Raw genomic sequence first — 26,268 nt, forward strand, 5'->3', positions numbered from 1 at the left:
TGATGTGAGCTCCGAGCCAAGTTTCACCTTTTTCTTCTCGTGTCGGAAAGGAAATTGAGTTTTCGGGTCCATGCTTCTGCGTGTGGATGATTTCCCTCCTTGCGTGCAGCTCTGCAGGCTGTGGGTGCAGAAGGGAGCACTGGAAGGAAGGGGTTTGCCTTGGAGAGCTGGGAACAGAGCCGAAGCCCTCCTGGAACTTTGGTGGAAATGGCACTGATGGGATCAGGGATTGGCAGAGTGGAGCCTTGAGGCTGTGAGATGCGGGCTGTGTTTTATCCCGGTGAAGTTATGATGATTTTTAGAATCGTTGCTTTAATGCTTCGTGATTGGCACTGCGGTTTTCAGGGCAGCTCAGTGTGGGTTGGTTGTGCCACAGAGGTGCTCAGCGTCAGCCCTGCGTGCGGCACAGAGCAATGACATAATATTCAGAAAAGGTTTTGTGCTGGGCTGGGTTTTATTCTATTTTATGTACAGTTTCCTCTCTTTCTCCCCCCTCTCCCTGCCCTCCCCCTTGTGAGCTGTCAGGTCATGCATTCCCACAGCCCGAATTACCTTCAGAGTGCAGTCGTTTGGTGCTGAGTGCTGTGGATGGAGCAGTCAAGGGCTCTTTTTTCCTCCTCTCCTGGACAAAGGCATGTAGTACGAACCAGAAAGAAACCCCGAGTGATTCTGTTGATGTTTTAATCCAAATGTGATTTAGGATGCAGCGGTGTGTTTATTTTCAGTGCTAAATAGAGATGGAGGAATCTAGGGCTTTTTTTAAGGGGGAGGGGAGGAATGTGAATGATGGAAACATCTTTAGGGAGACGTTCAGCTGGACTTGATTGCATCAACAGCAATATTTCAGGAGATGTTGGCTGTGAAGTGCTCACTGATTGGGACTCGGATGGAGCAGTGATGTTGAGTGACATAAAGAAAGAGGAAATCAGCACCAGGAGAGCAAATGCATCTTTATTTTATTTGAAGTTCTTTCTGAGTTTTGAGTTTTAAGGATTCCTTGGGTTGCTTGGACCTTTGTGGCTGGGAATATCAAGAAATGAGCAGATGCCCAAGCAGAGAGCCCAGCACAGGTGTGTGTGCAGCGCTCGTCCTTGCGAGGTGACCGACTGCAGTTGGCAGTGTGTTTTCAGACAGAATGTACATTAGATCCCACGACTTCAACTTCTGCTCTGGAAAGCACTGGGTTGCCTCGTTGTGCATCTCACAGAATCACAGAATGGCTTGGGTTGGAAGGGACCTTGAGGATCGTGAAGCTCCAACCCTCAACCACATGCAGGGCCACCAACCTCCACATTTCACAGCAGCCCAGGCTGCCCAGGGCCCCATCCAACCTGGCCCTGAACACCTCCAGGGATGGACGGGGCATCCACAGCCTCTCTGGGCAGCTGTTCCAGCACCTCACCACTCTCTCTGTCAGGAGCTTCCCCCTGACATCCAACTGAAATCTGCCCTCCCTCAACTTCAAACCATTTCCCCTTGTCCTGCTGTTATCTCCCCTTTCCAAGAGTTGAAATACCTCCCTCTCGACTCTTTTTAACCGAATGTTAACATTTTACAGAATGATTCTCCTCACTGAATGGTGTGCATAGCATGGCCTGGTGCATGAATGAGCCAAGGGAGGTGTTTCATAGAATGACCTGGGTTGCAAAGGAGCACAATGCTCATCCAGTTCCAACCCCCTGCTATGTGCAGGTCACCGACCAGCAGACCAGGCTGCCCAGAGCCACATCCAGCCTGGCCTTGAATGCCTGCAGGGATGGGGCATCCACAGCCTCCTTGGGCAACCTGTTCCACTGCCTCACCACCCTCTGGCTCAAAAACTTCCTCCTCATATCCAACCTAAACCTCCTCTGTCTCACTTTAAAGCCATTCCCCCTTGTCCTCTCACTACCCACCTCACAAACAGCCGTTCCCCCTCCTGTTTATCCATTCCCTTCAAGTACTGAAGGCCACAATGAGGTCTCCCCCCAACCTTCTCTTCTCCAAGCTCAACAAGCCCAGTTCCCTCAACCTCTCCTCACAGGAGAGCTGCTCCAGCCCTCTGATCATCTCAGTGCCCTCCTCTGGACCCACTCCAAGAGCTCCACGTCCTTCCTGTGTTTCAGACAGCCTGGTTTATCCTTTGGAGATTTTTGGGTGTTGGAATGAGGTGGTGTTTAAGGGCCCTCCCAACATGAGCCATTCCAGGATTTGGTGGTTCTCAGGTTTTCTGAACCTGTTCAGTAATGGAAAATACAGCTTGAAGAGGAGCCTGGCCTCTGTTACTGCATCAGAAGCAGTGGGATACCTATAGCATATGGAAGAATGTGTGGTTGAGCCCCTTCTGGGTCTTAGGTAAGATATCTTTACAAGGCAACACGAAGCCTGCATTGCAGTGGGTGAGCTACAGAGGGGTTTTTACCATTTACCTTTCTGCAGTTGAGCTGCAAAGGAAAATAAGAGAGGAGGGAAGGAAGGTAATGCTGCCCTTGGTGCTTCCTGAGCATTTCTCAGGCAGGTGGAAGCTCCTGGGAGAAGCACTTCTGTTGGAAGCCTGGAGTTACGCCTTTGGTTGAGGTGCTGAAGTTCCTATTGAGTTGTGTCTGACTTGATCTGCTCTGCCTAGAAGAGCCTGTCAATTTCAGTTTGGTTGCCTGCGTGCAGAAAGCACCCACTGCAGGTTTGTGTTTGGTGTGGGGCAGTGTCTGCTCTTGGTGAGTATCTGGGGGCAGTCGTCGTGGGTTGGCATTGATGACTTTGGAGGTGGAGCTCAAGGCTGGAGCTCACCAGGTGCTGCTGTGTTGGAAATTGGCTTTGCGTAGAACTGAAGTTCCAAACAGAGGTAGAGGACAGAATGAGACTTTTTTGCCCCCGGAGCTTAGAAACCTTTGCTCTTGTAAAGCTCTGCTCATTTCCAGTATCAAACCGTGGGGACCAGGAGCTGATGAGATTGTCAAAAGGGAAACACAATTTTTATGTCTTCCTTTCTGAGCTCCCTCTTCCCTTCAGTCTGGATTATGGTCCTCATTTGTCTTCTAGTCATGCTTTTCGAGCTTGATTGTATCCGCAGAGGCTCTGATTTCCTTTTCCGCAGTGCAAGAGCTCTGTGTACTTTGTGTTTCCTCCGTGACCCTCCTTAAGCTCTTTTTGCAGAGCTGAGGCTCTCAGCAATGCCGTGGTTCTCCCTGGATGAGGGGGGAGAGGCACAGCGCCGTGCCGGTGTCTTCCTGCAGGTGTTGGTGTGACAGAGAGGTTTGTGAAGCATCCTCATGTCAGCCCATGTGCTGCAAGAGGAGAGACTCCAGTGCTGTGTTTGGAGCTGAGATGTGCGCAAGATATAAGGTAATTTTTGTGGATTTTAGTTGTTGGAGAGTGAGGTGGTGCATCCGACAGCTGGCTGTGATGGATTTGCTCTGGCAATCTTCGATGTGTTCATAGAATCCTAGGATGGCCTGGGTTGCAAAGGAGCACAATGCTCATCCAGTTCCAACCCCCTGCTATGTGCAGGTCACCAACCAGCAGACCAGGCTGCCCAGAGCCACATCCAGCCTGGCCTTGGATGCCTGCAGGGATGGGGCATCCACAGCCTCCTTGGGCAACCTGTTCCACTGCCTCACCTCCCTCTGGCTCAAAAACTTCCTCCTCATATCCAACCTGAACCTCCCCTGTCTCACTTTAAAGCCATTCCCCTTGTCCTATCAAGGCGTAGGTCTTGTTTCTTAACGTGCCATAATCTTTCTAATCAATTAGGCCACATTTTGCTGTTGGAAATTTGTCTTTTGCTCTGTTCCCATTTTCCTGCCTGTAGCATAGCACTGAATTGATCCCACTGAACACAAGAGGGAAATGTCAGCAGCAACGTTATGGTTGTGTATCCAAATCTGTGCCAACCTGATTTCTTGTGGAAGTGAGGATGATGGCTTTGTGCTGCCTGCCCACCAGGACTTCCAGTTGGTGCTTCCAGACCTCCAAGGGCCTCAACAGCAGAAAGCAGGAGAATGTGGGGCTGTGTGGGGAGGAGACACCACACAGGAGGTGAATGATGGAAGCATCAATGGGAAAAAAGTGCTTGTTGGTATCATTAGTTTTGGAGTCACTTCTCTAGGCTGTGTTCTGTGTCGTTATATAGCAGCATGTTGGTGCTTTGCTCATTGGGTGGCTCATCTCAACCTTGTTTGTCCTCCTGTTTGTTCAACAGCAAAAGGAAAGTTGTGGATTTTTTAGGGCAGTTGGTTTATTTTAGGGGAGGCAGCTCTGCTTTGCTGTGGGAATCCCCAACGTACCCCTAAGAGCCCAACCAGGGCAAGCTGTGCACTGAAGGTTTACGAAGCATTTGCAGATCCTCCCAAAGTTGGGTGCTGTGAGCACGAGGCTTCTGAGAGCCACACCTCACTCTTTGTCCTGGGCTCCAAACAGGGACGTGAGTGCACGAGTCTGAGTCATTGCCAGATGGGTTTTGTGTTTCTTCTCTTTCCTGTTGGAACCCTGTGGGGAAGTGATGATGATGATGATATTTATGGCATAATGTTTTGCTTTCAAAGAAATGCACAGGGAAATGAGACGACACAACTGGTTGTGTTAGTCACCCAGAAGCCCCCGTGCCCTGCTGAGGTGCTGGTTTGCTTTTGGTTCTGCTTTCTCCTTTCCCTCTTTCCTCTCCTGGGGGGAAATGGTCACCTGGAAAGCTGGCGGATGGCAAAATGGAAAGTAAAGAAAAAGGGGGTTTATTGTAGCTTTCATACGATAACTTTCTCAGCATAAAAAAGGATGTTGGAGTGTGTTTGTAGACTGAACATTTCTGGGTTCTGTGCCTTAGCAAGGGTTAGAGACTTGGGAGGATTAGTGACAGCAAGCCTGGAATATTTCATGAGAGAAAATGTACAAAACTGGCAAGGATAGAAGAGATGCCATCGTGCCCACTGGGCACATCTCATTCTTTGATCAAATGGATGCAGGCTGCAGCAGAAGTCAAACCAAACCGTCGCATCTTGGATTTCTCAGGTGTTTTTTTTTTCTTCCTCTAGTTTTCTGTTGAACTGAATCAGAAAGTTCTGGCTTTTTTGGGGCATCAAACCCTTCTGTTTATGTGTTAGGAGTTGAAGTATTTGGGCTTTGACTTCCTTTGGCATCGGGCACCCAGCTCTCCAAATGTGCTTGAACTATAGAATGTATCATTTTTATGATGGAACCACGTCATGAAGACGAGCCTTTCCCCATTTCCTTTTGGTTCTTTACATGTGGATGTGTAGGAGATGGAAGCTCACCTGTCCATTAAAGACAGAAGTTGTCTGTGCTCTTCCCAGCAGCTTTCCAAGGGCATTCCAGCAGGTAAGTTGGCTCCTGTTCTCCAGCTCATCCAATGCAATGTGAACCTTTGGACTTAATCACACTCGTGTCTGTGTGTATGGATGTTTTCTCATGTATGAGACAACTCGTTGTGGATTTATGGACAAGCACAGTTGGAAGTGCTCTCTGGAAGGTGACGATGTTACATGCTGATGGCTGGATATGTGGTCCAGCGTGTCGCTGGAGAAGCTCACTGCTGTCTGAAGGACCCGAAGACATTGGAGCACGTCCTGCCCTTGGGATGGATGACAAGGCTGCTCACTGCCATTGCTGGCAAGGTTTCATAGAATCCTAGAACGGCCTGGGTTGCAAAGGAGCACAATGCTCATCCAGTTCCAACCCCCTGCTGTGTGCAGGTCACCAACCAGCAGCCCAGGCTGCCCAGAGCCACATCCAGCCTGGCCTTGAATGCCTCCAGGGATGGGGCATCCACAGCCTCCTTGGGCAACCTGTTCCACTGCCTCACCACCCTCTGGTTCAAAACTTCCTGCTGATATCTAAGCTTGTGGGGCAGGCGCTGGTTGGGGTTGGTTTCCTCTGTGATAGCAGAGCTGTGCTGTGGGCTCTGGAGAGAAATGTGGCATCGTATCTCTTCTCATCTGAGTTTCAGCTTTTTGTTCTTAATTCCTGTGTGTTGAGTTCAACCCTGGTTTGGTTTAACGTAGAGTTATCATCAAGGAGCAATGCTATGAACTGCTTTAAGCTCAACTCTTGGAAAGGGGAGATAACAGCAGGACAAGGGGAAATGGTTTGAAGTTGAGGGAGGGCAGATTTCAGTTGGATGTGAGGGGGAAGTTGTTTGCTGTGAGAGTGGTGAGGTGCTGGAACAGCTGCCCAGAGAGGCTGTGGATGCCCCGTCCATCCCTGGAGGTGTTCAAGGCCAGGTTGGATGGGGCCCTGGGCAGCCTGGGCTGCTGTGAAATGTGGAGGTTGGTGGCCCTGCGTGTGGTGGGGGGTTGGAGCTTCATGATCCTTTCCAACCCAGGCCATTCTGTGATTCTGTGAAGCTTTGCAGGTGCTGTTGGTGCACTGCAGGGCAGATCAGTGTTACCTCGAGTTTTTGCAGCTTGTGAATCAGAGCTCCCATTTCAGAACTTCTGAAGGCAAGACATAAAGCTGCTGCAGTTCCTGGCTGCTTTGGGGTTGCCATGCAGCGAAGCATCCAGCACAAAATGCTTTGCTCTCCCCCTCTCTTGCCCAGGAGCAATGTGGAGGTGATGAAGGAAGGTGACCACAGAACCAATGACATCTCAGCTGTTGCTGTGGTCAGGTCACCACGTGGGGCTCTCCAAGCCTTGTAGTCCTTCAGTGTCCATTACACCCTGCTCCTTTTTCTAGTTAAAATGTGGCTTCTCCTGCAGTGTTCCCATGAGGGCAATCTCACCAGTGCGATCTGTGGACAAAAAATTGCTTCTTTATGCTTGAAGTCATTTTCCAGGTCAGCAGTGGACCTCTGGAGCAGCACTGGGCTCTTTGTCAAAGCCAGCAGAGCCCCACTGCAGCTAACTTTGTGGTTGGTGATTTTCCTTGTCTGACTGCATTCAGTGACCATGGGCCAACCCTAAATCCATTCAGCACGCTATGCTGACATAATACAGTGGCAATTTGTGGATCAAAATGTCATGCTCAACTAAAGTTGCCTTTATCAACCTGGTGCTGAACCTCAGATCTAAGAAGGAAATGGGCTTTTTTTTGCCAAGAGCAATTTGTTGGCTGTCATTAATTTTGTTCCTGTCCTTTTACAGTCAAGATCAGGTTTGCTTCACTTCTCCCTTACTTTGTTCAGAGCTGACATCTGCCTGAGTTATCATTACCCAAATCATCTTTTCCCCCTATTCTGACATTCTGTTAGAAATACTCATCTTCTGTGTTTTTTTCCCACGTTCCAGAAGAGATTGAAGAGGAACCCTGGGCTCTCAGAAGGTGGAGGGCTCTTGGAAGTCTCCCAGTGCCTCTGAGGCCCCATTCATTGCAATGTGGAGCTGATGGAGAGCTCAGGAGGCCCTGCAGCCCATTCCCTTCCTTGGCGACGTGTCTCCAGAGCATCCCAGACACGTGTTTCTCTATAATTCTCCCCTAAAACAACTTTAGAAGGCACCTCAGCCTCTGTAGATAGGGGCAGTTGTTGCTTGGCTGCTAGTTTAACTGAAAGCTTTCCCAATGTCTTCACTTGGCAATGTTTCTTTGGCAGATTGAGATGCTCTGGAGGACGTGCAGAGTAACCCATCCTCGTTGTCTCCATCCTCACTGCTAGGAGTCTCGTGGTCTCCCTCATCTTTCCCCCTTCTGGGCTGAATGAAGACTTTTAATCTGTTCTCATGGATCATATTGTTTCTAAACCTCTTCATGCTTCTGTTGCTTTGCTCTGTGCTGTGCTATGCTTCCTTCCTTCCATGCACAGTCAGTGTTCCATAGCTTGATCACCATCATATGAAATGAACTCATGCTCTTTGCCACCCATCGCTATTGAAACAACCTGAAATGCCCCTTTCCTTTTTGGCAAATCCCTGATGCTGTTGACTTCCAGTAAGCACTGATGCACAATACCCTTAGGTTACTCCATGTGGCCCAGCAGCCACGCTGCTCACTGCTCTGCATCCCTCCCACGTGCCCATCCCTATTGACTTCCATTGGGCTCTTTTGGTTTGACTCCATTTGATCTCAGCATTCCCATGCTGGTAGGTTTTCTGCCTCATCCTGTAGTTGCTTTCATGAGGATCCCTTAATAATTTTTCAAGTATCTTCCCATTGATTGCAAGGAGGGCTCAATCTCTAATTTGCTGTAGAAGCTTTTCAGAACTCCTCTCTGTAGCCGTTTCCTCTTTGATCCCAAAAGCACTTTGAAAGTTTGTGACTGAATTTAAGTGGATCATCTATATGCAAATTCCTTAATTTTTCCTCTGCTAAGTTATATTTGTAGAAAAATCAACATCTTCTGAGCGATGCCTGTTTGCATTATGTTGATATTTCATTAAGATGGGAACTGAAAAGCACAAACGTCATCCCAGTTAAAATCAATTATTTCAATCAGGACATTCTGAAGCCGTGATTGAATTACCAGGCCTGGGTGTATTGAGATGCAAGCTTGATCTTCTCGACTCTGAGGACTTTCACTCCAGTGCTTACCACGGCTTTATTGACTGTAATGAGGCTGATTTGGTGCTTCTGGAAATGAACCACGTGGCTTTACTTCTGCATGAGGCTTTGTACCCCTCCTGTCTCCTCCGCAGCCCCATCAGCTCTCTGTCAGCCCTGCTCGTCCCTGTGCAGTCGTGTACCAGAGCCTGTTACCCATCTTCTCCCACTATAACAGGCTGAGTTCCTGCTGGGAGCCCCAGCATTATCTCTGTGTTACTGATACCTGCAGCAGAGCTGAGCCTTTCTTCCCACCTTGGGGCTGTACATTGCAGCCCCCACTTCTCTTTCTCACCTGAACCCTGTAGGACTCCTGATTTTTAAACTGTAGTCCCACCCTCATCTCACCAGGTTTGTTTTGTCCTTCTACTCGAAGGAATTTCATTTCCTCTTGCTTGTTATTCAGACTCCTCACATCTATATATAGCAACAGAAAACTCATTTTCTTCACAGACCCTCTTGTCTGCCTTTGAACCTCATTTATCCTTCTGTGTCCTTCTCTCCTGTTTAGCTTATTCCTTTCCTGGATGCATCAGCACTTTCCTCTGGGAAGGTGTCTTTCAAGTTGGGAAGATGCTGGCTCTGCAGTTAATGATCTCCGCGTTCCCTACAGAATACTTCCATCACTCAAACCCAAATATTCTCAGCAGCAGCAGGAGCTGCTGTCTTGCATGAGAACAAGATACCAGCGACTCGCAGACTCCTGCCTGCTCCTACCAGATCCTGCTAGGTTTCTCTTGGCACGCTTCAGCTGTAGCATGGGGAAGAAGAAAGCCTGGCATGGTACCCTGCAGAGACTGCCAAACCTTGACTTAGACTTTCCTTTTCAGTTCTTTTCCAGGATCCTTGCAATATTTTTTCGTCTGCTCCGTTCCAGCTGATGGAGGGAGCTGCCTGCCCCACTTTGTCCAATGGCTTCTTTTGACCAGCATGATTAACCAGTATTTGCTGTCCTCTGTTGAAAGAGGAGGTCGATGACAGTCAGGTATCTCTTGGAGGTGGCCCTGCTGTTTCACAGGGTCTGTTTGCAGACCCTAAATCAAACAGCAGGAGAAGATTTTGCTCAGTATTCCAAGGTCATTTTTTCCTGCCAGCACCAGACACACACGTGCACACACGTACACATAGAGTAATAGAAGGGCCTGGGTTGCAAAGGAGCACAGTGCTCACCCAGTTCCAACCCCCTGCTATGTGCAGGTCACCAACCAGCAGCCCAGGCTGCCCAGAGCCACATCCAGCCTGGCCTTGAATGCCTGCAGGGATGGGGCATCCACAGCCTCCTTGGGCAACCTGTTCCACTGCCTCACCACCCTCTGGCTGAAAAACTTCCTCCTCATATCCAACCTAAACCTCCCCTGTCTCATTTTAAAACCATTCCCCTTGTCCTGTCACCATCCACCCTCACAACCAGCCATTCCCCCTCTTGTTTATCTGCTCCTTTCAAATATTGGAAGGCCACAACTTTGTCTGTGACACACGGCACGGGTGTTTCTCTGGCTGTCCTTGACTTCCTCGTGCTTTCCCGATGCTCTTCATTGATGTTTGTGGCTGTGGCAGGATGCCTGACAGCATGCCTCTCCTCTCTGTGCTTTACATACTTTTCTCTTCTACCAAAACAAAGCCTGATGCTCGTTGCTTGCATCCAGCTCTTTTTTTGCAGACATCTGCTCAGGCTGCTTTCTGGCTGGCCTCATTGGCTTAAAACTTCTCATCCAAAAATTCCACGTAACAGGATTGTCTCCGGTGGAGCTTTGCTGGGTGTCACAGCCTGCTTGAGCCTTGTGCTTTTACGTCATGGGGAGAGGGACAGATCTCACAGCTGGAGAATCCAAATCATAGAATCACAGACCAACAGGTATCACAAATTCAGAGAATCATAGAATCACAGAATGGCCAGGGTTGGAAGAGACCTCAAGGATGATGAAGCTCCAACCCCCCACCAATGCAGGATCACCAACCTCCTCATTTCATAGCTGCCCAGGGCCCCATCCAACCTGGCCTTGAACACCTCCAGGGATGGACGGGGCATCCACAGCCTCTCTGGGCAGCTGTTCCAGCACCTCACCACTCTCACAGCAAACAACTTCCCCTGACATCCAACCTCAGTCTTCCTTCCCTCAGTTTGTAACTGTTTCCCCTTGTCTTGCTAAATGTTAGGCTATGGGAGACAGGAGTCCTGTTCCTTCCACATGTATGATTTACCTTTAGTCCACCATATCTTTCCTGTTTGGGGTATGGCAGGAAGGGCAGATTGCTGCCCAAATGGAACAGGAGAGAAATGAAACGTTGGATGATGCCCTGATAGCCACAGTGATGGCTTCACTCTTCCTCCAGCAAGCAATATCTGGCTATCTATCTACTGCAACCCAAAGGGAGGTTGGAGTAGGTCTGTTCTCCCAGGTAACAGCAACAGGACAAGAAGTGATGATCTCAAGTTGTGTCAGGAAAGGGTCAGTTTGCATATTAGGAATAATTTTCTCTCCAAGAGAGCAGTCAGGCACTGGCACAGATTGCAAAGGGAGGTGTGGAGTCCTCCTCCATAGAGGGCTTCAGGAACCATGGGGACGTGGCACTGAGGGATGCAGTCATTGGGCATGGTGGGGCTGCACTGGGCTTGGGGATCTTGGAGGTCTTTTCTAACCCCAGTGATTCCATGATTCTGTGAAAGAAAAGAAATGTTCACCACCCATTCGTGGTCATTTGGTTGGGTTCCTCCATTGTGCTCCTTATGGAGTCCTTTCAGATCTGCACAGGTTTTTAAATAGCACCAACTGTGTTCCACTTGAGGCTGTTCTGGTGTCTCGCTCGTTTCGGTTTGCAATTCAGGCTGATGCCTTTGATCTGTGAAGCTCTTGATTTGGATCTTATCTTCTCGCAGACCTCTTTCCCCGGATTGTGCTGGCAGCCAGGATTAGCAGGATTACTTCACCAGCAATCTTGTTTTTCAATCTGAAAGACTTCAGCAGAGTTTCCTCCTGGGGTAGAGGTAGCAGTGATGCTGGAATTCATTTCTCTGTGATATCGAGGCTTTCTGGCTCTCAAGATAAGCTGCAGGGCTTACAGATCACTGGAGGCAACTGGAGGCAGCAGTCTGTCTGTAGTGATTTTAGGCTTTATCTGACCTTCCTATGATTCTACCTTTTTATTATTCTTTCAGATTTTTTGCTTTGTGTGTGAGTTTCTGTTAACCAAAAGACAGTGGTATAAATATGGGGGAAAGCCAACCATTCTGCATTCTTTGGCCTTTGGTGTCCACATGTCCTGGTGCTGTGCTAGCATCTTGGGAGGACATGGGCCAGCCCCAAGGAGCGTGAGATGGGCTCAGGCTGACTTGCTTGGTTGGCTTCTAAGAGATTGTTGTATTCAAAGTTGATAACTTGAAACATAACACAAAAAGATGCTGGAAAGTCTTGAGGACCAACAGGGCTTGAAACTGGATGATCATTGTGGTCCTTTTCAACCCAGACCATTCTATGATTCACAAAGGCCCTTTGGTGCCACCTGTGTCTGCTGTCCAGCAGAGGAGGGATTGGGATTGGCACTTCAGGACCTTTCTGAGCTGTTGCCTTCCTGTTGGTTTGAAAGGCAGCATGCTCCAAAGGCTCCCCCTTAGCCAAGTCCCAAGAGGTAGCAATACTATGAAGCAGTGTTTATGTTGAGTGGCCAAGGAGAAGGGAGGAAAGGTGATGCCATGGAGTTAGGTTTGGATTTGGGAATGGAAAAAGCATCACTGGGGCATTGCCTTGAGATGGGATGCCATGCAGAGGGACCTGGGTGGGCTGAGCAGTGGGCAAACCTCACAAGATTCAACAAAACCAATGCAAAGTCTGTGCCCTGCTATCAGTGTGGGCTCTGAGCACCCAGTGGAGCTTTGGCTGTCCTTGTTCATGGACCAGGTGGCCTTTCAGCATCCCTTTGATTCAGTGATTCTAAACAGTGTGGACAATTGCAGGGACAACACTGGGTATCTTCTGTGTTTCAGGACAACTCCACATCCTCTCCCTCCTTCTTTTCCCAATAAGAAGGCAGACATCAGGAGCAGAAGGACCTCCACATTTAGTAAAAAAAGGAGTAGAGAAGGGCCTGGAAATCAAACTGATTTAAAATGTGTTCTTAAAATGAAACCTGGATGCTTTGCTGGGAGATGAGTTGTTTCTGCAAGTCTTTTTGTGTTGAAATAATGCAACAGGAGTGTCCTTCTTAAGGTTACTGGGGAGTGTCCAGAGTCTTTTCCTGGTACTTAGAACGGAAACGTGTTTGAATTGGAGCAGGACTGTGGGAGCTGTGCTTCCTGCCAGCACAGTGACAGCAAGAACGAGCAGTAGGCTGAGAGGTTGTAAGTAACAACACTGCACATCCATCTCAGGTGGCCTGAATACAGCAAGAAGCAGAGCAAAAGCTGTTCCCAGGTGGCACCTGAAGAAACAGAGGCTGTTTCAGAGATTCAGGCTGTACCAAACCTCCCAAAGCACCCCCATCCATGGGGACACCGGTCCTGGCTTCTCCTTTTGTGGTTGAATGGGTATCTCATAGAGGAATAAAACATCCACTGTTGCTGCAGATAGCATTGGAGAGCCCTTATGTCTAACCAACCCCAGTGGTTTCTTCTTGGTTTGGTTCATGGCTGTGTTTATGAGCACTGTACCCGAGGGGGGAAACAAAAGCAATTAGAGCCAGGAAGTGATGGTGAAACGTTCTCAGATCACTGGAAGCCTTAAAATAGGGTTTGGAGATGGCTGCCTCTACATTTCCTTCACTTGCTGTCCTCCTCAGAGTGGTTGCACTCTGCACTGCATGGGGCCAGAGGCTGCTGGTTGTGGCTCAACCCAATTTGTGTTAGGATGACTGTCCTGAATCACAGAATCACAGAATGGCCTGGGTTGGAAGGGACCTCAAGGATGATGAAGCTCCAGCCCCCACCACAGGCAGGGCCACCAACCTCCACATTTCACAGCAGCCCAGGCTGCCCAGGGCCCCATCCAACCTGGCCTTGAACACCTCCAGGGATGGACGGGGCAACCGAGTCCTGAAGGCCATAACAGTGCAGAACTAAAGCTGTATCAGTGCATGCTGCTGTGACAGAGACAGATTTTAATTTCTTTTTTGACTTCTAGCAGAAGGCAAAGGGAGGATAAGATGGAATCTGTGCTGCAAGTTCAGAGAAGGAAGAAAATTAGAATCACAGAGGCATTAAGGTTGGGAAAGACCTCCAAGATCATCCAGTCCAACCATCCCCCCACATGGGCATGCAATAAACAGCTCTTAGCAAACACCTTCATATATGAACATTGAGAGAAAGCCAAGCAATGGACCCAACAATATTTCCATCAGTTGGGAAACTGCTCTTGAAGTAATGTTGATCTTGGCTGATGGCATGTTGCACCCACTGAGGGCAGGTGCAGTCATACAAGGGGCTTCTGGTTGCCTGCTGCCTTGGGCCCGATGCCTTTTTGTTTGATTTAAGCTATGTTGGCAGGAAAATGAAGCAGGCATAAAGCATTGCTGCTGGAGGGAAGAGGTGGGAGCTGTGCTTACAGAGTGGGGATGGAGGAAGGAGAGAGCTGTGTTGTGATGGAAGGGATTAAAAGGTCAGTGGTGCGTCAGCAACACTGGAGTTGGTGATATAGTGATAGATGTGGTGATATAAAACAAGCAACAAATTGACAAATGCACCTCTTTCGGATTTATGAGTAAGAAAACAGAAAGAAAACAAGTCTGCATTTGGTGCTTGTGACTTTCCTGCAGGAAGGTTGGGTACGATTTCCATTTGAACATCTTGAAATAGCTCCTGGCTGAGTTGGAGAGGAGCAGAAGCAGCATAAAAATAATCTGAGGATCCGAGAAAACACAGCAAGGGAAGCTGGTTGGTTTGCAGAGAGCACCGGGCTGCAGTAACAACACAGAGAAAAAGCACCCAGCACTGACTGTGTCCTCTCATCTGCCTGAGGAAAGCACACCTCACATCACTGCCCTGCAGGGAAATCAGGCAGCTCAGGTTGGAATGGGGTGTAGTTGTGCTGGGGAGGTGGGCTGCCTTCAGTAATGGATAATGGAAGGAAAAACGTGTGCTTTTTAGCTATGGAAATACCCATCTCTGATGGCTTTTCTTTAAAATGGCACAGGTTTTTGGTGTTGTCTGGTATCAGAATGAGGTTGTGGGTACCTGGGTGGTACTTCAGGGTGTGGGGTTTGGTGAAGCTGAGATTTCATCAGGCCCTTTGAGTTGATGCATCTCTGAACACAGCTCTTCTTTCTGGGCAGATGGAAAGAATTGCAGAGCAGCACCAAGCATTGTTCACCAGTGTCTGTGTTATGGAGGAATTGTGTTAGGAGGCAATGCAGTTTGCTAATTGAAACATTCATTTTTTTACCTAATGGGCCAAGCTGTGCGTTAAAATTACTGTCTTATTCAAGTTCATAGAATCACAGAATGGCTTGGGTTGGAAGGGAGCTCAAGGATGATGAAACTCCAACCCCCCACCACAGGCAGGGCCACCAACCTCCACATCTCACAGCAGCCCAGGCTGCCCAGGGCCCCATCCAACCTGGCCTTGAACACCTCCAGGGATGGACGGGGCATCCACAGCCTCTCTGGGCAGCTGTTCCAGCACCTCACCACTCTCACAGCAAAGAACTGAACGTTCCTGTACAAGGTGGCACTCTGGGCAGGGCATCCTTGGCTCTCTGCTCCAATTTGCAGACCTGAAGGCAAGCACTAAAAATACTGCAGGGCAGGTTGTCACTATTGGGAATGGCATCGTAGCACTGAGAGTTAAGGCTAGAAGTGTCAGGTTTAGTTATAAAGGGGGATGCCTCAGACCTGTACGATGCTGGGTTGTTCTGAATGTGGTGATGGGTGGTGGCTGGAGATCTTCATTTAGGATCAGTGGAGGGGAGGGGTTTTTGGAATGCAGCCACCTGTAAAATTGCTGTTTACAAACTTTCTCCTCCAAAATGATCTCATCCTCAGTGTTTACCTCTGGCTGGTTGTGCCCTTGGAAAATAACATAGAGGAACTTGTGGTGATGAAGTCTGAATTGCAGGAGTGGAAGTGATGCAACGGGGATACTGGAAAGCACGTGAGCAGTGAGACAAAGGCTCTGTGTGAACCTGCAGAAAGTGGTTGGGTGTCTCCAGACCTGTTCTGGTCATTGATCCCAAGCCCTTCTCAAAGCACTTGTCAGAGAATGTAACAGTGCATCGATGAGCTTTGTCTGTATGTTAAACCTCCCTGTTCTTGCTGATTGGAGTGATGTTTGAAGTGATCTAAGAATACTTCAGCTGTATTGTCAAGGGAGTCAGCCCTAAATAAATCATAGGGAAGATGAGATCCTTGCAAGCGTTTGGATAACGTGAGCGAGCTGAATGGGTTTTGACCTGTTTTCTCAACACTGGGATGAGATGGATGAAAGAAAAATCATTTGGCTCAGGGACTTCTTTGTACCAAAACCTTCTAAAAGAGGAAACCTTCCCTGCCAGCTAAGGGAAGACAGCAGGAAGGTGTGGGGAAGAGCTTTTGTAACGAAAGAAATTGGAGCAGCAGGCTCTGTCTTCTGTACCTGTGCTTACCCATAGGGATCTGCCATAGGAGACTTAGGGTTGGCTCATAGAAGCCAGATAGTTCCTGTTTTGTTCTTTTTAATCCAAAAAAGTGGTCGGTCAAGCATTACATACAACTTCCAGTGCTGTAAAGATGTGAGTTCCTAGAAAGCTGGGGAAAAAGAGAACTGAAAGAGAGGGATGGTGGTCATCACCATAGATCGTGTGAGAAGCCTTGGAGTGAGGCAATTGGAAATCATTCTGTTCCCACCTCTAGTGAATAATATTTCCTGCAATTCCTGCCCATCTTTGCTCCTCAGGAGGGGATTTAGAACTTCGTGTCCATGCTTCATTCTCAGACAGAGGAAGAAGTTTATGATTTCCCAGCATTTCACTGTTGCAGTGACAAGTAGATTTGGTGGTCAGTTGGCGATGGAGCTTGCAGAGAGAAGAGGTGAGGCTGGGAATGAGGAGGGAAGCATATGGATGTGGTGGTACTTGGGGTTGTGCTTCCTTAGGGGTGTATCAGGCTGGATATTAATAAAATGTTTTGCTCAGTTTGGGCACTGGCACAGCTGCCCAGGAGTGGGGAGGGTCAGCATCCCTGGGGGTGTTCCAGCATCATGGGGATGTGGCACTGAGGGATGGGGGGGTGGGTTGGGGGTGGGTTTGGGGGTCTCGGTTGTCTCTCTGATGCTGTGGTTTTAATCACGTATTTTTGCACAGAGAGCTGAGACACAACCATTTGTTGGTGTGGCCTAAATGCACCAAGACAACGTGTGAAGCTGAAATAAAGAAACATGGGACGTGTTTTGTTGGAGCAGCGTGGAAGTGGCTACGCAGGGAGAGATGATAAAGGCTGTGCTTGTAGCAGATTAACGGGGCTGCACAGATGTTTGGGAGCAGATTATTGGGCAGCACACACTACTGCGTGCCAGGGGTGAGCCACCTGTGCTGCACATGGATGGGAAGAATCATAGAATCACAGAATGGCCTGGGTTGAAAAGGACCACAGTGATCATCGAGTTTCAACCTCCCTGCTATGTGCAGGGTTGCCAACCACCAGACTGGGCTGCCCAGAATCCCTTCCTTGTCTACATTTGACAAGCAGGAGCTAAGGAATGGATCCACAGTGGACAGAGGGCCATTAAGTATTTGTCAGAAGCATATTTGTCCACCAGTCACATTTCACATCACATTTCTTGCTTTTCAGAAAATCCTTGCATCTTCGTAGCACGTTGGACATTCAGTACATCTCAACAGGTCTCAACATTTAAATTGCAGATTTGGCCTCGAGTGTCCAGAAAATGAGAATTACATCATTAGTTAATCAACTAGAAAGAATTGGAAAGGTGAGCATTACAAGGAGGCTGTGTGACAGAAGCTGGAAAGGACAGGTTCCTTGGGGCAGCATTTTTCTAGATGGTTAACAGCAAGACTGCATTTGCTGTTCTTGCAGTTCCTTGCTGTTCTTACTGTGTGCCATCCAGCTGGAGACAGCAGCTTTGTTCACTGAGGGGTATTTTGTTCCTTGGGGTGGTTAAGATAGGTGTTTTAGCAAAAGAAGTGATTGTGAAATGCCATTTCTAAACTCTCATGTCCACTCCATTCTTCAGTTATTCTTTTTGTTGTCTGGCTTTGTAATCTCAAGGGGTTTTGTCACGTCAAGTTATGATGAAGAGCTGCTATGGAAGAACAGGAATTATAATGTGGTGCTGTGTTGATCCTTAGGGCTTTAACAGCAAGTACAGGCCTCCAGTGTTAATGGTCAGGGTGAGGCTGATACTGCTGGTGTGATACATTGGAAAGGACTCGTGTTCTTAATGGTCTGCTCTTTTCAGATGTTTACAGAATATTACAGAATGGCTTGGGTTGGAAGGGACCTCAAGGACCATAAAGCTTCAACCCCCCACCACTGCAGGGCCACCAACCTCCACATTTCATACTAGACCAGCCTGCCCAGGGCCCCATCCAACCTGGCCTTGAACACCTCCATGGATGGACGGGGCATCCACAGCCTCTCTGGGCAGCTGTTCCAGCACCTCACCACTCTCTCTCTAAAGAACTTCCCCCTGACATCCAACCTCAATCTGCCCTCCCTCAACTTCAAACCATTTCCCCTTGTCCTGTTGTCCCCTTGTCCTGTTTAATGCTGAAGGATGTTGAAATTGGAAACATCCAATGGCTATAGCAAGGGGTACCAATGGGCATAGCAATGAGGGTCTGCAAGGACCCTGGCTGGGCTTGTGGGGTGGAGCATGGGGCCCATTGCCAGCATACACAGAGGGCCAGGGTGTCAGAGTAGGACGATGAACTAATCTGTGTTTAATTGTGCAAACTGATATATCAGAGCTACAGTTTTCATAGGTCTGTGATCTTGCCAAGTTAAGGCTGATTTTTAACATACTTAATAGCATATAATCATAGAATGACAGAACTGGGTTGCAAAGGAGCACAATGCTCATCCAGCTCCAACCCCCTGCTATGTGCAGGGTCACCAACCAGCAGCCCAGGCTGCCCAGAGCCACATCCAGCCTGGCCTTGAATGCCTGCAGGGATGGGGCATCCACAGCCTCCTTGGGCAACCTGAATCTTTAATATCAGTTAACTTAACCTCACCTTTTGGTCATAGAATCACCAAGGTTGGAAAAGACCTCCAGGATCATCCAGTCCAACCGCCCACCTACCACCAGTGCAATCCACTGAACGTGGCCCTCACTACAGCATCTACATGGGCCTTGATCAAATTGTTTAACCAAATTTGAGATACAGAATACTCAGGAGGAGCCTGGATGTTCTCAGTGTCAGAAGAAGCAAACTAGTTCAGTTTTTCAGAGCTGAAGCCCAGCAAAAGACATCATGAGTCAGACACCAAATGCAGAAGAAATGAGGCTTGAGCAATTATAACCAATTCACATTGCAGCATCACCAAAACCAAGTAAAGGCCGTTTCTCACTTCCCACTACTAATGTTGTCCATAGCAGTTGCAATAAATCATCTAGATTGTGGACAGTTATTCATAAAGGTCCTGTGCTTTTAATGCACTGAAAACTACGTTTGTTTTATTTAGCAGGAGAAAGTACACAGAAGTACCATACTTGATGGAAATGTCGGTTGCAGCAGTTAAATTTTGCTGTTCTGCTTGCTGAAGCATGTAAGAGGGTGAGAGAGACCTGGGAGGACGTTCTGACGTTTTCTAGTATTGTTTTTTTGTTACAGGCTCTGCGTGACATTGTCCTTGACAGGCATCACAGAGCGTTAGCGATGCTGCCTTGGCTGATCTAACATTGCTGCCTATAATGGGATTTCATGTAGCTCGCTGAAAACATCACAGCTGCCTATAGGAGAAATGGTTTTATGTGAGCATTTTGGATGGCATCTGTATGGCTTTCACTGGTGTTTGAGCCGAGCTCTTTGTAAATGCACCAGCACATGCCAGGGGATGCCCATAGGCTTCTCTGTTCTCTTACAACCTGTTTATCTGAGCTGGGCTGAGGCTCCTGACCAGCTGTGGCTTTACCTTCCATCTCCAGCTGAGTTTGGATAGAAAGATGGAGCAACTTCCCTCCTTCTGATTCCTTTTCCCGCCCATGACCACGCTTTGTGGATGACAGGACTGTGTGGCACAGACACAGAGGATGTGTGACATGGTCTCATGTCATGTCATACAAATCAGAATTGCACGCAGCCGCTCACTCCGAGTGCCAGCTTGAATTTTAATCTTTTATAAACCACTTGATTGTTGAATATTACAAAGAGATGTGCCCCCCTTGGAAGGAATCTAGAGAACCCTGCATTGAGTTAATTGGATACAAATTTGAGTGTTTTTTTTTTTTTAAATGAAGATTAAGTGATCTATTCAACTATTTCAGGCTCTACTTGAGACACACACACACCTGTATTTGGCTTCCAGAGGATTTTCCTCATTAATTAGGAGCGCTTTTCTTATGCTATTACTTAATTGGATGTCACCAGGAACCTGATGAGACAATGAAGTGGTCTTAATTGCATACAAATGCAGTGCACGATGCTTCACGTACTGGGGTGCTCCATGGCACGACCCGTTGCTTGTTATCATCTACTAATAGCAGTAGTAATTGCTCAGATTAAAAAAAAAAGTAGCCCATTAGATTCAGTACGTCGTTAATTAAGCACTTTTCTTTCCCATAGACAGCTCTCCTATTTCTCATACTTAAGAAGTTCTCCAAGTTTGGTAACGTGTGGTTTCAAAACGTCCAAACAACCATTGTTGGCTGCTGCTGTGAGTTTGGAAAGGGACATCTGTGCCCCTGTGGGGTGGAGGGAGTGATAACTTTGTTAAGGACGTGGTTTCCAGTTCAGAAAGCAAATGGGATCCTGGGCTCCATCAGAAGAGGGGTGGCAGCAGGGACAGGGAGGGGATTGACCCCTCTACTCTGCTCTTCTGAGGCCCCATCTGCAGCACTGCGTCCAGGTCTGGAGCCCCCAGTACAAGAAGGACAGGGAGCTGTTGGAGAGGGGCCAGAGGAGCCACAAAGATGATCAGAGGGCTGCAGCACCTCCACTACAAAGACAGGCTGAAGGTTGACAGAAGAGCAGGCTGTGGGGTGAATCATTGCAGCCTTCAGTAACTAAAGGGAGCCTACAGACAGGAGGGGAGTCAGCTCTTGGAAAGGGGAGATGACAGCAGGACAAGGGGAAATGGTTTGAAGTGGAGGGAGGGCAGATTTCAGTTGGATGTGAGGGGGAAGTTGTTTGCTGTGAGAGTGGTGAGGTGCTGGAACAGCTGCCCAGAGAGGCTGTGGATGCCCCGTCCATCCCTGGAGGTGTTCAAGGCCAGGTTGGATGGGGCCCTGGGCAGCCAGGGCTGCTGTGAAATGTGGAGGTTGGTGGCCCTGCATGTGGTGGGGGGGTTGGAGTTTCATCATCCTTGAGGTCCCTTCCAACCCTGACCATTCTGTAATATTCTGTGGTTCACTGGGCATGGTGGAGGTGGCCATACCCATATAAGCAGTCTTATTATTGCTGATTGTAATTGTATTTAAGTCAACGGTTTCAGGTTGTACATTGAGTTTTACATTTCCTTTTTCAGTTGTACTCTGATGTTTTTCTTGAAGGCTTGTGTCTCTGCTTGGTGTTGGAATTCAAATGTTAGTCATAAATTGTGTTAAAAACAGATTTTTTTTTGGCAATTGCTTCTGCTACAATTATTTAAACAAGGACATAGAATTAATAATTGGAGTGGCCTTCCGATACTTGAAGGGAGCATATGAACAGGAGAGGGAAAGACTACAAGGGTGGATAGTGATAGGACTTCCCTTCCCTTCCCTTCCCTTCCCTTCCCTTCCCTTCCCTTCCCTTCCCTTCCCTTCCCTTCCCTTCCCTTCCCTTCCCTTCCCTTCCCTTCCCTTCCCTTCCCTTCCCTTCCCTCTCTTGGACTCTGCAGTCAGTTTTTTTTGCATCCTCAAACGCTGACTTATTTTGAAGGTTCTTAAAGCAGGCTGCGAGTGGAGAGCTGAGCAGCAAGGCAGCAGTAGGACTGCAGTGGAGAGCACAAGGCTGCTCAGCCCAAATAAAAGCTCCATGCCTTGTTAGAAGGTGAGTGTTTTTCTCAGCCAGCAGCAACAACAACCACCACCACCATGGAAGGCAATGCAGTCAGGTGCTTTTTGCCTTTATTGACACCAGCAATTCCTAGGAGTATAAGCTCCAGAGCAGAAAGCAATTTCAGCATCTGTTTGAAATGCAGCGTACGGATCTGTTTGCCATGTGATTCATCTCAGCATCAAAACCCAGGCTGTGAATTTGTCTGGGCTGATGGCTCGTTTCCTCCGCGGAGCTGCTGACATTCCTCTGCACACAGCCCTGGTTGTTCCAGGAGATCTGTGAATGCAGCACTGCTTAAAAGAAAAACAAATGTTCCTTGGGGTTTTCAGGTCTGATCCTCTCATTTACTCCAGCACAGAGCTGGGTTGGGATTGTAATGCTTTGAGCTTTTGTAGTCTGCACACAAGGCCAGCAGGAGAATTAATTTTAGGGGGTTTTGTAGAAAATAAGGTCAGGTAGGAATATTGAATCATCTGGGCTAATTATGAGTAAATTAGATGGCACAAATTCTGAGAAGCACGTGCACACGTTCAGCCTTTATGGACTAAGCTGTATTATTGAGGAAGAGGAGAGAGGATTCCTCCTTTCCCTCCTTGGTGTAATCTGGTACTGGGAGTGCTCTGGGGCTGGGCACAGTGCCCTTCCATGCCCAGGCTCACTCCACAGCAGCACTGCACCTGATGGCTGTCCTTTTATTACCTGTATCCTGACTTTGGGTAGCACTGAGCATCCTCTTAGCCAGACTAACCAAGCCCAGCTTCCTCAGCCTGTTCCATGCCCTGATCACCTTGATGGCTCTCTGATGGGTTTCTTTACTGTGTGCACGTCCTTCTAATATGTGGGTGTCCCCCCATGCCTCAACAGCACCAGGTCATGGCTGGTAATGACTTCTTGTGGCCTGCCAGCCCATGTAGAATGGCCTGGGTTGCAAAGGAGCACAGTGCTCACCCAGTTCCAACCCCCTGCTATGTGCAGGGTCACCAACCAGCAGCCCAGGCTGCCCAGAGCCACATCCAGCCTGGCCTTGAATGCCTGCAGGGATGGGGCATCCACAGCCTCCTTGGGCAACCTGTTCCAGTGCCTCACCACCCTAAATCTGTTTTGACACATCTTGGATTGCAATGTTGGCCTTAATATGGAATTGCAAGTGTTTGAGAGGGATGGTCAGTCCCTCCAAAAAAGAAGGAATAAGTAATGATGTAAAATAGGCTGACTTGCATCCAAAGTCACAGCCACGTGGTTTCTATTGGGAGCTGCCTGAAGAAACTGGAAAAGGGACATTTCTTATTTTGTTAGCAAGGAAAAGCACGGTGTTTTGTCATTCCAAAAGAACTTTCTCAGCACTCAGCATTTAATTGCTCTCCCTCTCTCTTTTTTTTTTTTTTAAGGAAGTCCAAGGGAAAAAAGAAAGAGAGAGAGAGAGAGAGAGAGAGAGAGCTGCTTCTGGCAGATTTGAGCCAAGTGGAGACTCACAGGAGCTGCCCATCAGCCAAGAGCTGCAGGAAAGGCACTGCCCAGTTGGGGTGGGAGGTAGGGTAAGGTCTGAGGTTGGTGAGGGCCACTAAGATGCTCAGAGGGCTGGAGCACCTCTTCTATGAAGAAAGGTTGAGGGAACTGGGCTTATTTAGCTTGGAGAAGAGAAGGCTGTGGGGGGACCTCATTGTGGCCTTCCAGTACTTGAAGGGAGTGGATAAACAGGAGGGGGAACGGCTGTTTGTGAGGGTGGATGGTGATAGGACAAGGGGGAATGGCTTTAAAGTGAGACAGGGGAGGTTTAGGTTGGATATGAGGAGGAAGTTTTTGAGCCAGAGGGTGGTGAGGCACTGGAACAGGTTGCCCAAGGAGGCTGTGGATGCCCCATCCCTGCAGGCATCCAAGGCCAGGCTGGATGTGGCTCTGGGCAGCCTGGTCTGCTGGTTGGCGACCTGCACATAGCAGGGGGTTGAAACAAGATGTTCATTGTGCTCCTTTGCAACCCAGGCCATTCTATGATTCTCTAAGATCGTCAGGTTCAGCCCCAGCCAATCCCTGCAAACCATCTCATACCTACTGACGTTTGTTCTGCTTCTCAGCTCCAGAAAATCTCTCAGCCCAATTTAATGCGTAATGAAAGAAAAAAGCATGGTTTGCTTTCAGAGAGTTAGAAAAGTATAATTAGACTTGTAATTGGAGTGTGTCTAAGACAATTAGTTTTTGTAAAAGTGTATAATTTAGACCAAAGTAAAGGGCTCTTTCTTGCTGTGGAAGAGGTTAAGGAATACTGTGCTTGATTTTTAGGTCTCAGTGCCTGACACAGCTGGAGAGGAGTGAGTCCATCTTTCCAACACCCCCAAATCCACACCTCCAGGAACCTGTAGGTGAGTCAGGGCTTCTGCTCTGACCCTGTCACAGAACGGCAGAATGGTTGGAGATGGAAGGGACTCCTGAATGCTGTCAGATCCAACACCTTGCAGTGCACAGGGACACCCACAGCTCTATCAGTGCTCACAGCCATCCCTATGTATCATCATAGGATCATAGAATGGTTGAAAGGGACCACAATGCTCATCCAGGTTCCAACCCCCTGCTATGTGCAGGGTCACCAACCAGCAGACCAGGCTGCCCAGAGCCACATCCAGCCTGGCAGATCTGATCCCTGGTGTGTGTCTGCAGGGATGGGGCACCACCACCTCTCCGGCCAAGTCTCCCAACCCAATCCCCAAGAGCAGATATAGCAAATCCACAGGGAACATCACAACAGCAGTGATTGAACAAATCCCCCATTAAAACAAAGGAACAGAGGCTGCTATGTGGAAGCCCATCAGCTTTTTCAGAGCATGGGGAACATTCAGGGGCTGAGCTGTGCTCACTGCAGTGGGGCCGTGTCCTGACTATGATTACACACTGTCTGCCAGAAGGGATGCAGCATCTTACCCACATGGGTACATAATGGTCATTGGGATGTTTTTCTTTTTACACTGCTTTTGTTAGGAGGGGGGAAGCCATCCAGCCCCAGAGGTCAGCCCAGGAGCAGGGGCTGCTTTGCAAACATGTGTTCCTCATTTGCTCGGCATTTTTGACACCGCTCATTACAACAGCACGCAGCTGCTGCTTCTCAGCCTCTTGTTTGGGGCTGGGATTGAATGGTGGGGGAGAAACATCAAAACCTCTCCCTGGAATCTCATTGCTTATACATGCAGTGTGGTGTGCAGGGAATGCATTCCCCTGCTCTGAGTGATCCCGCGTCGTTACGGGCTGCCTTTGCAGCCTTAGCAAAACAGCTTGGAAGCCAAAAGAAGTGATGGGCAGTGCTGGTGATGGGCTGCACCTGGGTTTTACCCCAATTCCCAGCCTGTTATTTATGGTTCATGGTCTGTACTGAGTGTGACCCACATTCTGTCTGCCCAGATGTTGGAGCCGGTGCTGCATTTCGGGGCAGGCTGCAGGGGAGGCTTCCAGCACAGTCCCAGGCTTTTAAGAAACTGGGTTTGAGGTATTCTCTTCTTTTAATCTATTACAAATACTAATAACAAAAAAAAACCCAACAAAAACAACCTAACCTTTTCTATCATCTAATCTAATATTTTACAGAGCAATCACAAAGGGCAGTAAATTGAGTAAAACCTGCTGTCCTTGGCAGGATTTCCCTTCTGACTAAATTCAATACGAACAAAGAGGACAAGGGCAAATAACTTCACTTATTCAGGTCATTTTTCATAAGAATCATAAAAGTTAGATGGAAAAGGCCTATTAGATTACCCTGCCCATCTCCCATCTTGCCAGCACTGGGCTGTTCTCTGCAGTGAAATGTTTCATCTTCAGATAGAGGAAAGATAATTTGCCGCTGATTATTACTGAGTGGAAGAGGATGGATGGCTCTCTGTCTGGGTTAGCAAACGTTTGTGACACTTCTTGCAAGGCTCATCTTTAATTTCTGCCATGGTCTCCAATAGCTTTCTGTTCATTTTTGGGGCCTGGTGATCTTATCATGATGCTGTTTCCTCCCCTTTGGCCCATGTTTGCATTCCCACCCTGCTATTCTCCTCGTTCAAGTATTGCAGTAACCCTTAGGCTATCTGTAACAATTTCACCCCTTTGCGTTGATGCCCTTCAAGTGCTTGCCAGGATTAATGTATGAACAACAACAGATTGTTCTTCCTGTATAATGGGAAATGTTTATGGGGCTCTTCAGATTAAAATAATTTGAAATCCTCTTAAAGATTGCTGCTTTTTTCCCCATAAGAGAACTCCCAGTGCTGTATATACGAATCCTTTAACACAATGACAAAACCCAAGAAGCTGACAATACAAACCAAGCCTCTTAGCAACGCTAAAAGAACATGAATAATTGGGTAGCAGCCTATAAGCAAGGGAACTCTGAAGCCTTCAGTCACAGGCATGTTTGAATCAACATCAATGTTTTAATTGCTGTGCAGCCAAGAAGCTTCTCCCAGGCTTGCGTGCATGAAGTGGAATGGTTTTGACATCTATTGCTCTAAATTACAGCTCTGTGTGCTTCATGATGTGTCCAGAACTAAAACGAATCCGAGTTTGGAAAGAATTCTAATAGCAGAAGTTCAGTCATAACATCATAGAATATCTCGAGTTGGAAGGGATCCATGAGGGTCATTGGGTGAATCCAAAGAGAAGACCACCCAAAAATCAGACCGTAGGTTGATCTGTGGTGAGAGTGGTCTGAGTACA

The 26,268-nt window shown here is 48.1% G+C and overlaps 1 protein-coding gene across 14 annotated transcripts in view; it reads left to right on the plus strand.

Annotated features, from left to right (window-relative positions):
- Positions 1–26,268, plus strand: part of FAM168A (family with sequence similarity 168 member A) — a 150,025-nt gene that overhangs the window by 847 nt on the left and 122,910 nt on the right. For 2 of the 14 annotated variants that reach the window (XM_090134268.1, XM_090134270.1), the window contains exons 1-4: positions 5,314–9,445; positions 21,466–21,576; positions 22,974–23,120; positions 23,863–23,942. The exons of 3 other annotated variants lie outside the window; for them this stretch is intronic. In XM_090134268.1, coding sequence (XP_089990394.1) covers positions 9,435–9,445; positions 21,466–21,576; positions 22,974–23,120; positions 23,863–23,942 — 349 coding nt within the window. In that variant the 5' untranslated portion in view covers positions 5,314–9,434. Of the gene's footprint in view, positions 1–5,313; positions 9,446–14,205; positions 14,456–16,319; positions 16,454–17,258; positions 17,352–21,465; positions 21,577–22,973; positions 23,121–23,860; positions 23,943–24,972; positions 25,058–26,268 lie in introns of those variants that run through there. 9 more of the 14 variants (XM_090134260.1, XM_090134258.1, XM_090134259.1 and 6 more) reach the window with 9 other exon arrangements.

This window comes from Phasianus colchicus, chromosome 1 (assembly GCF_987193195.1).
Source record: "Phasianus colchicus chromosome 1, bPhaCol1.hap1.1, whole genome shotgun sequence".
In the NCBI taxonomy this organism is placed as follows: Eukaryota; Metazoa; Chordata; class Aves; order Galliformes; family Phasianidae; genus Phasianus; species Phasianus colchicus.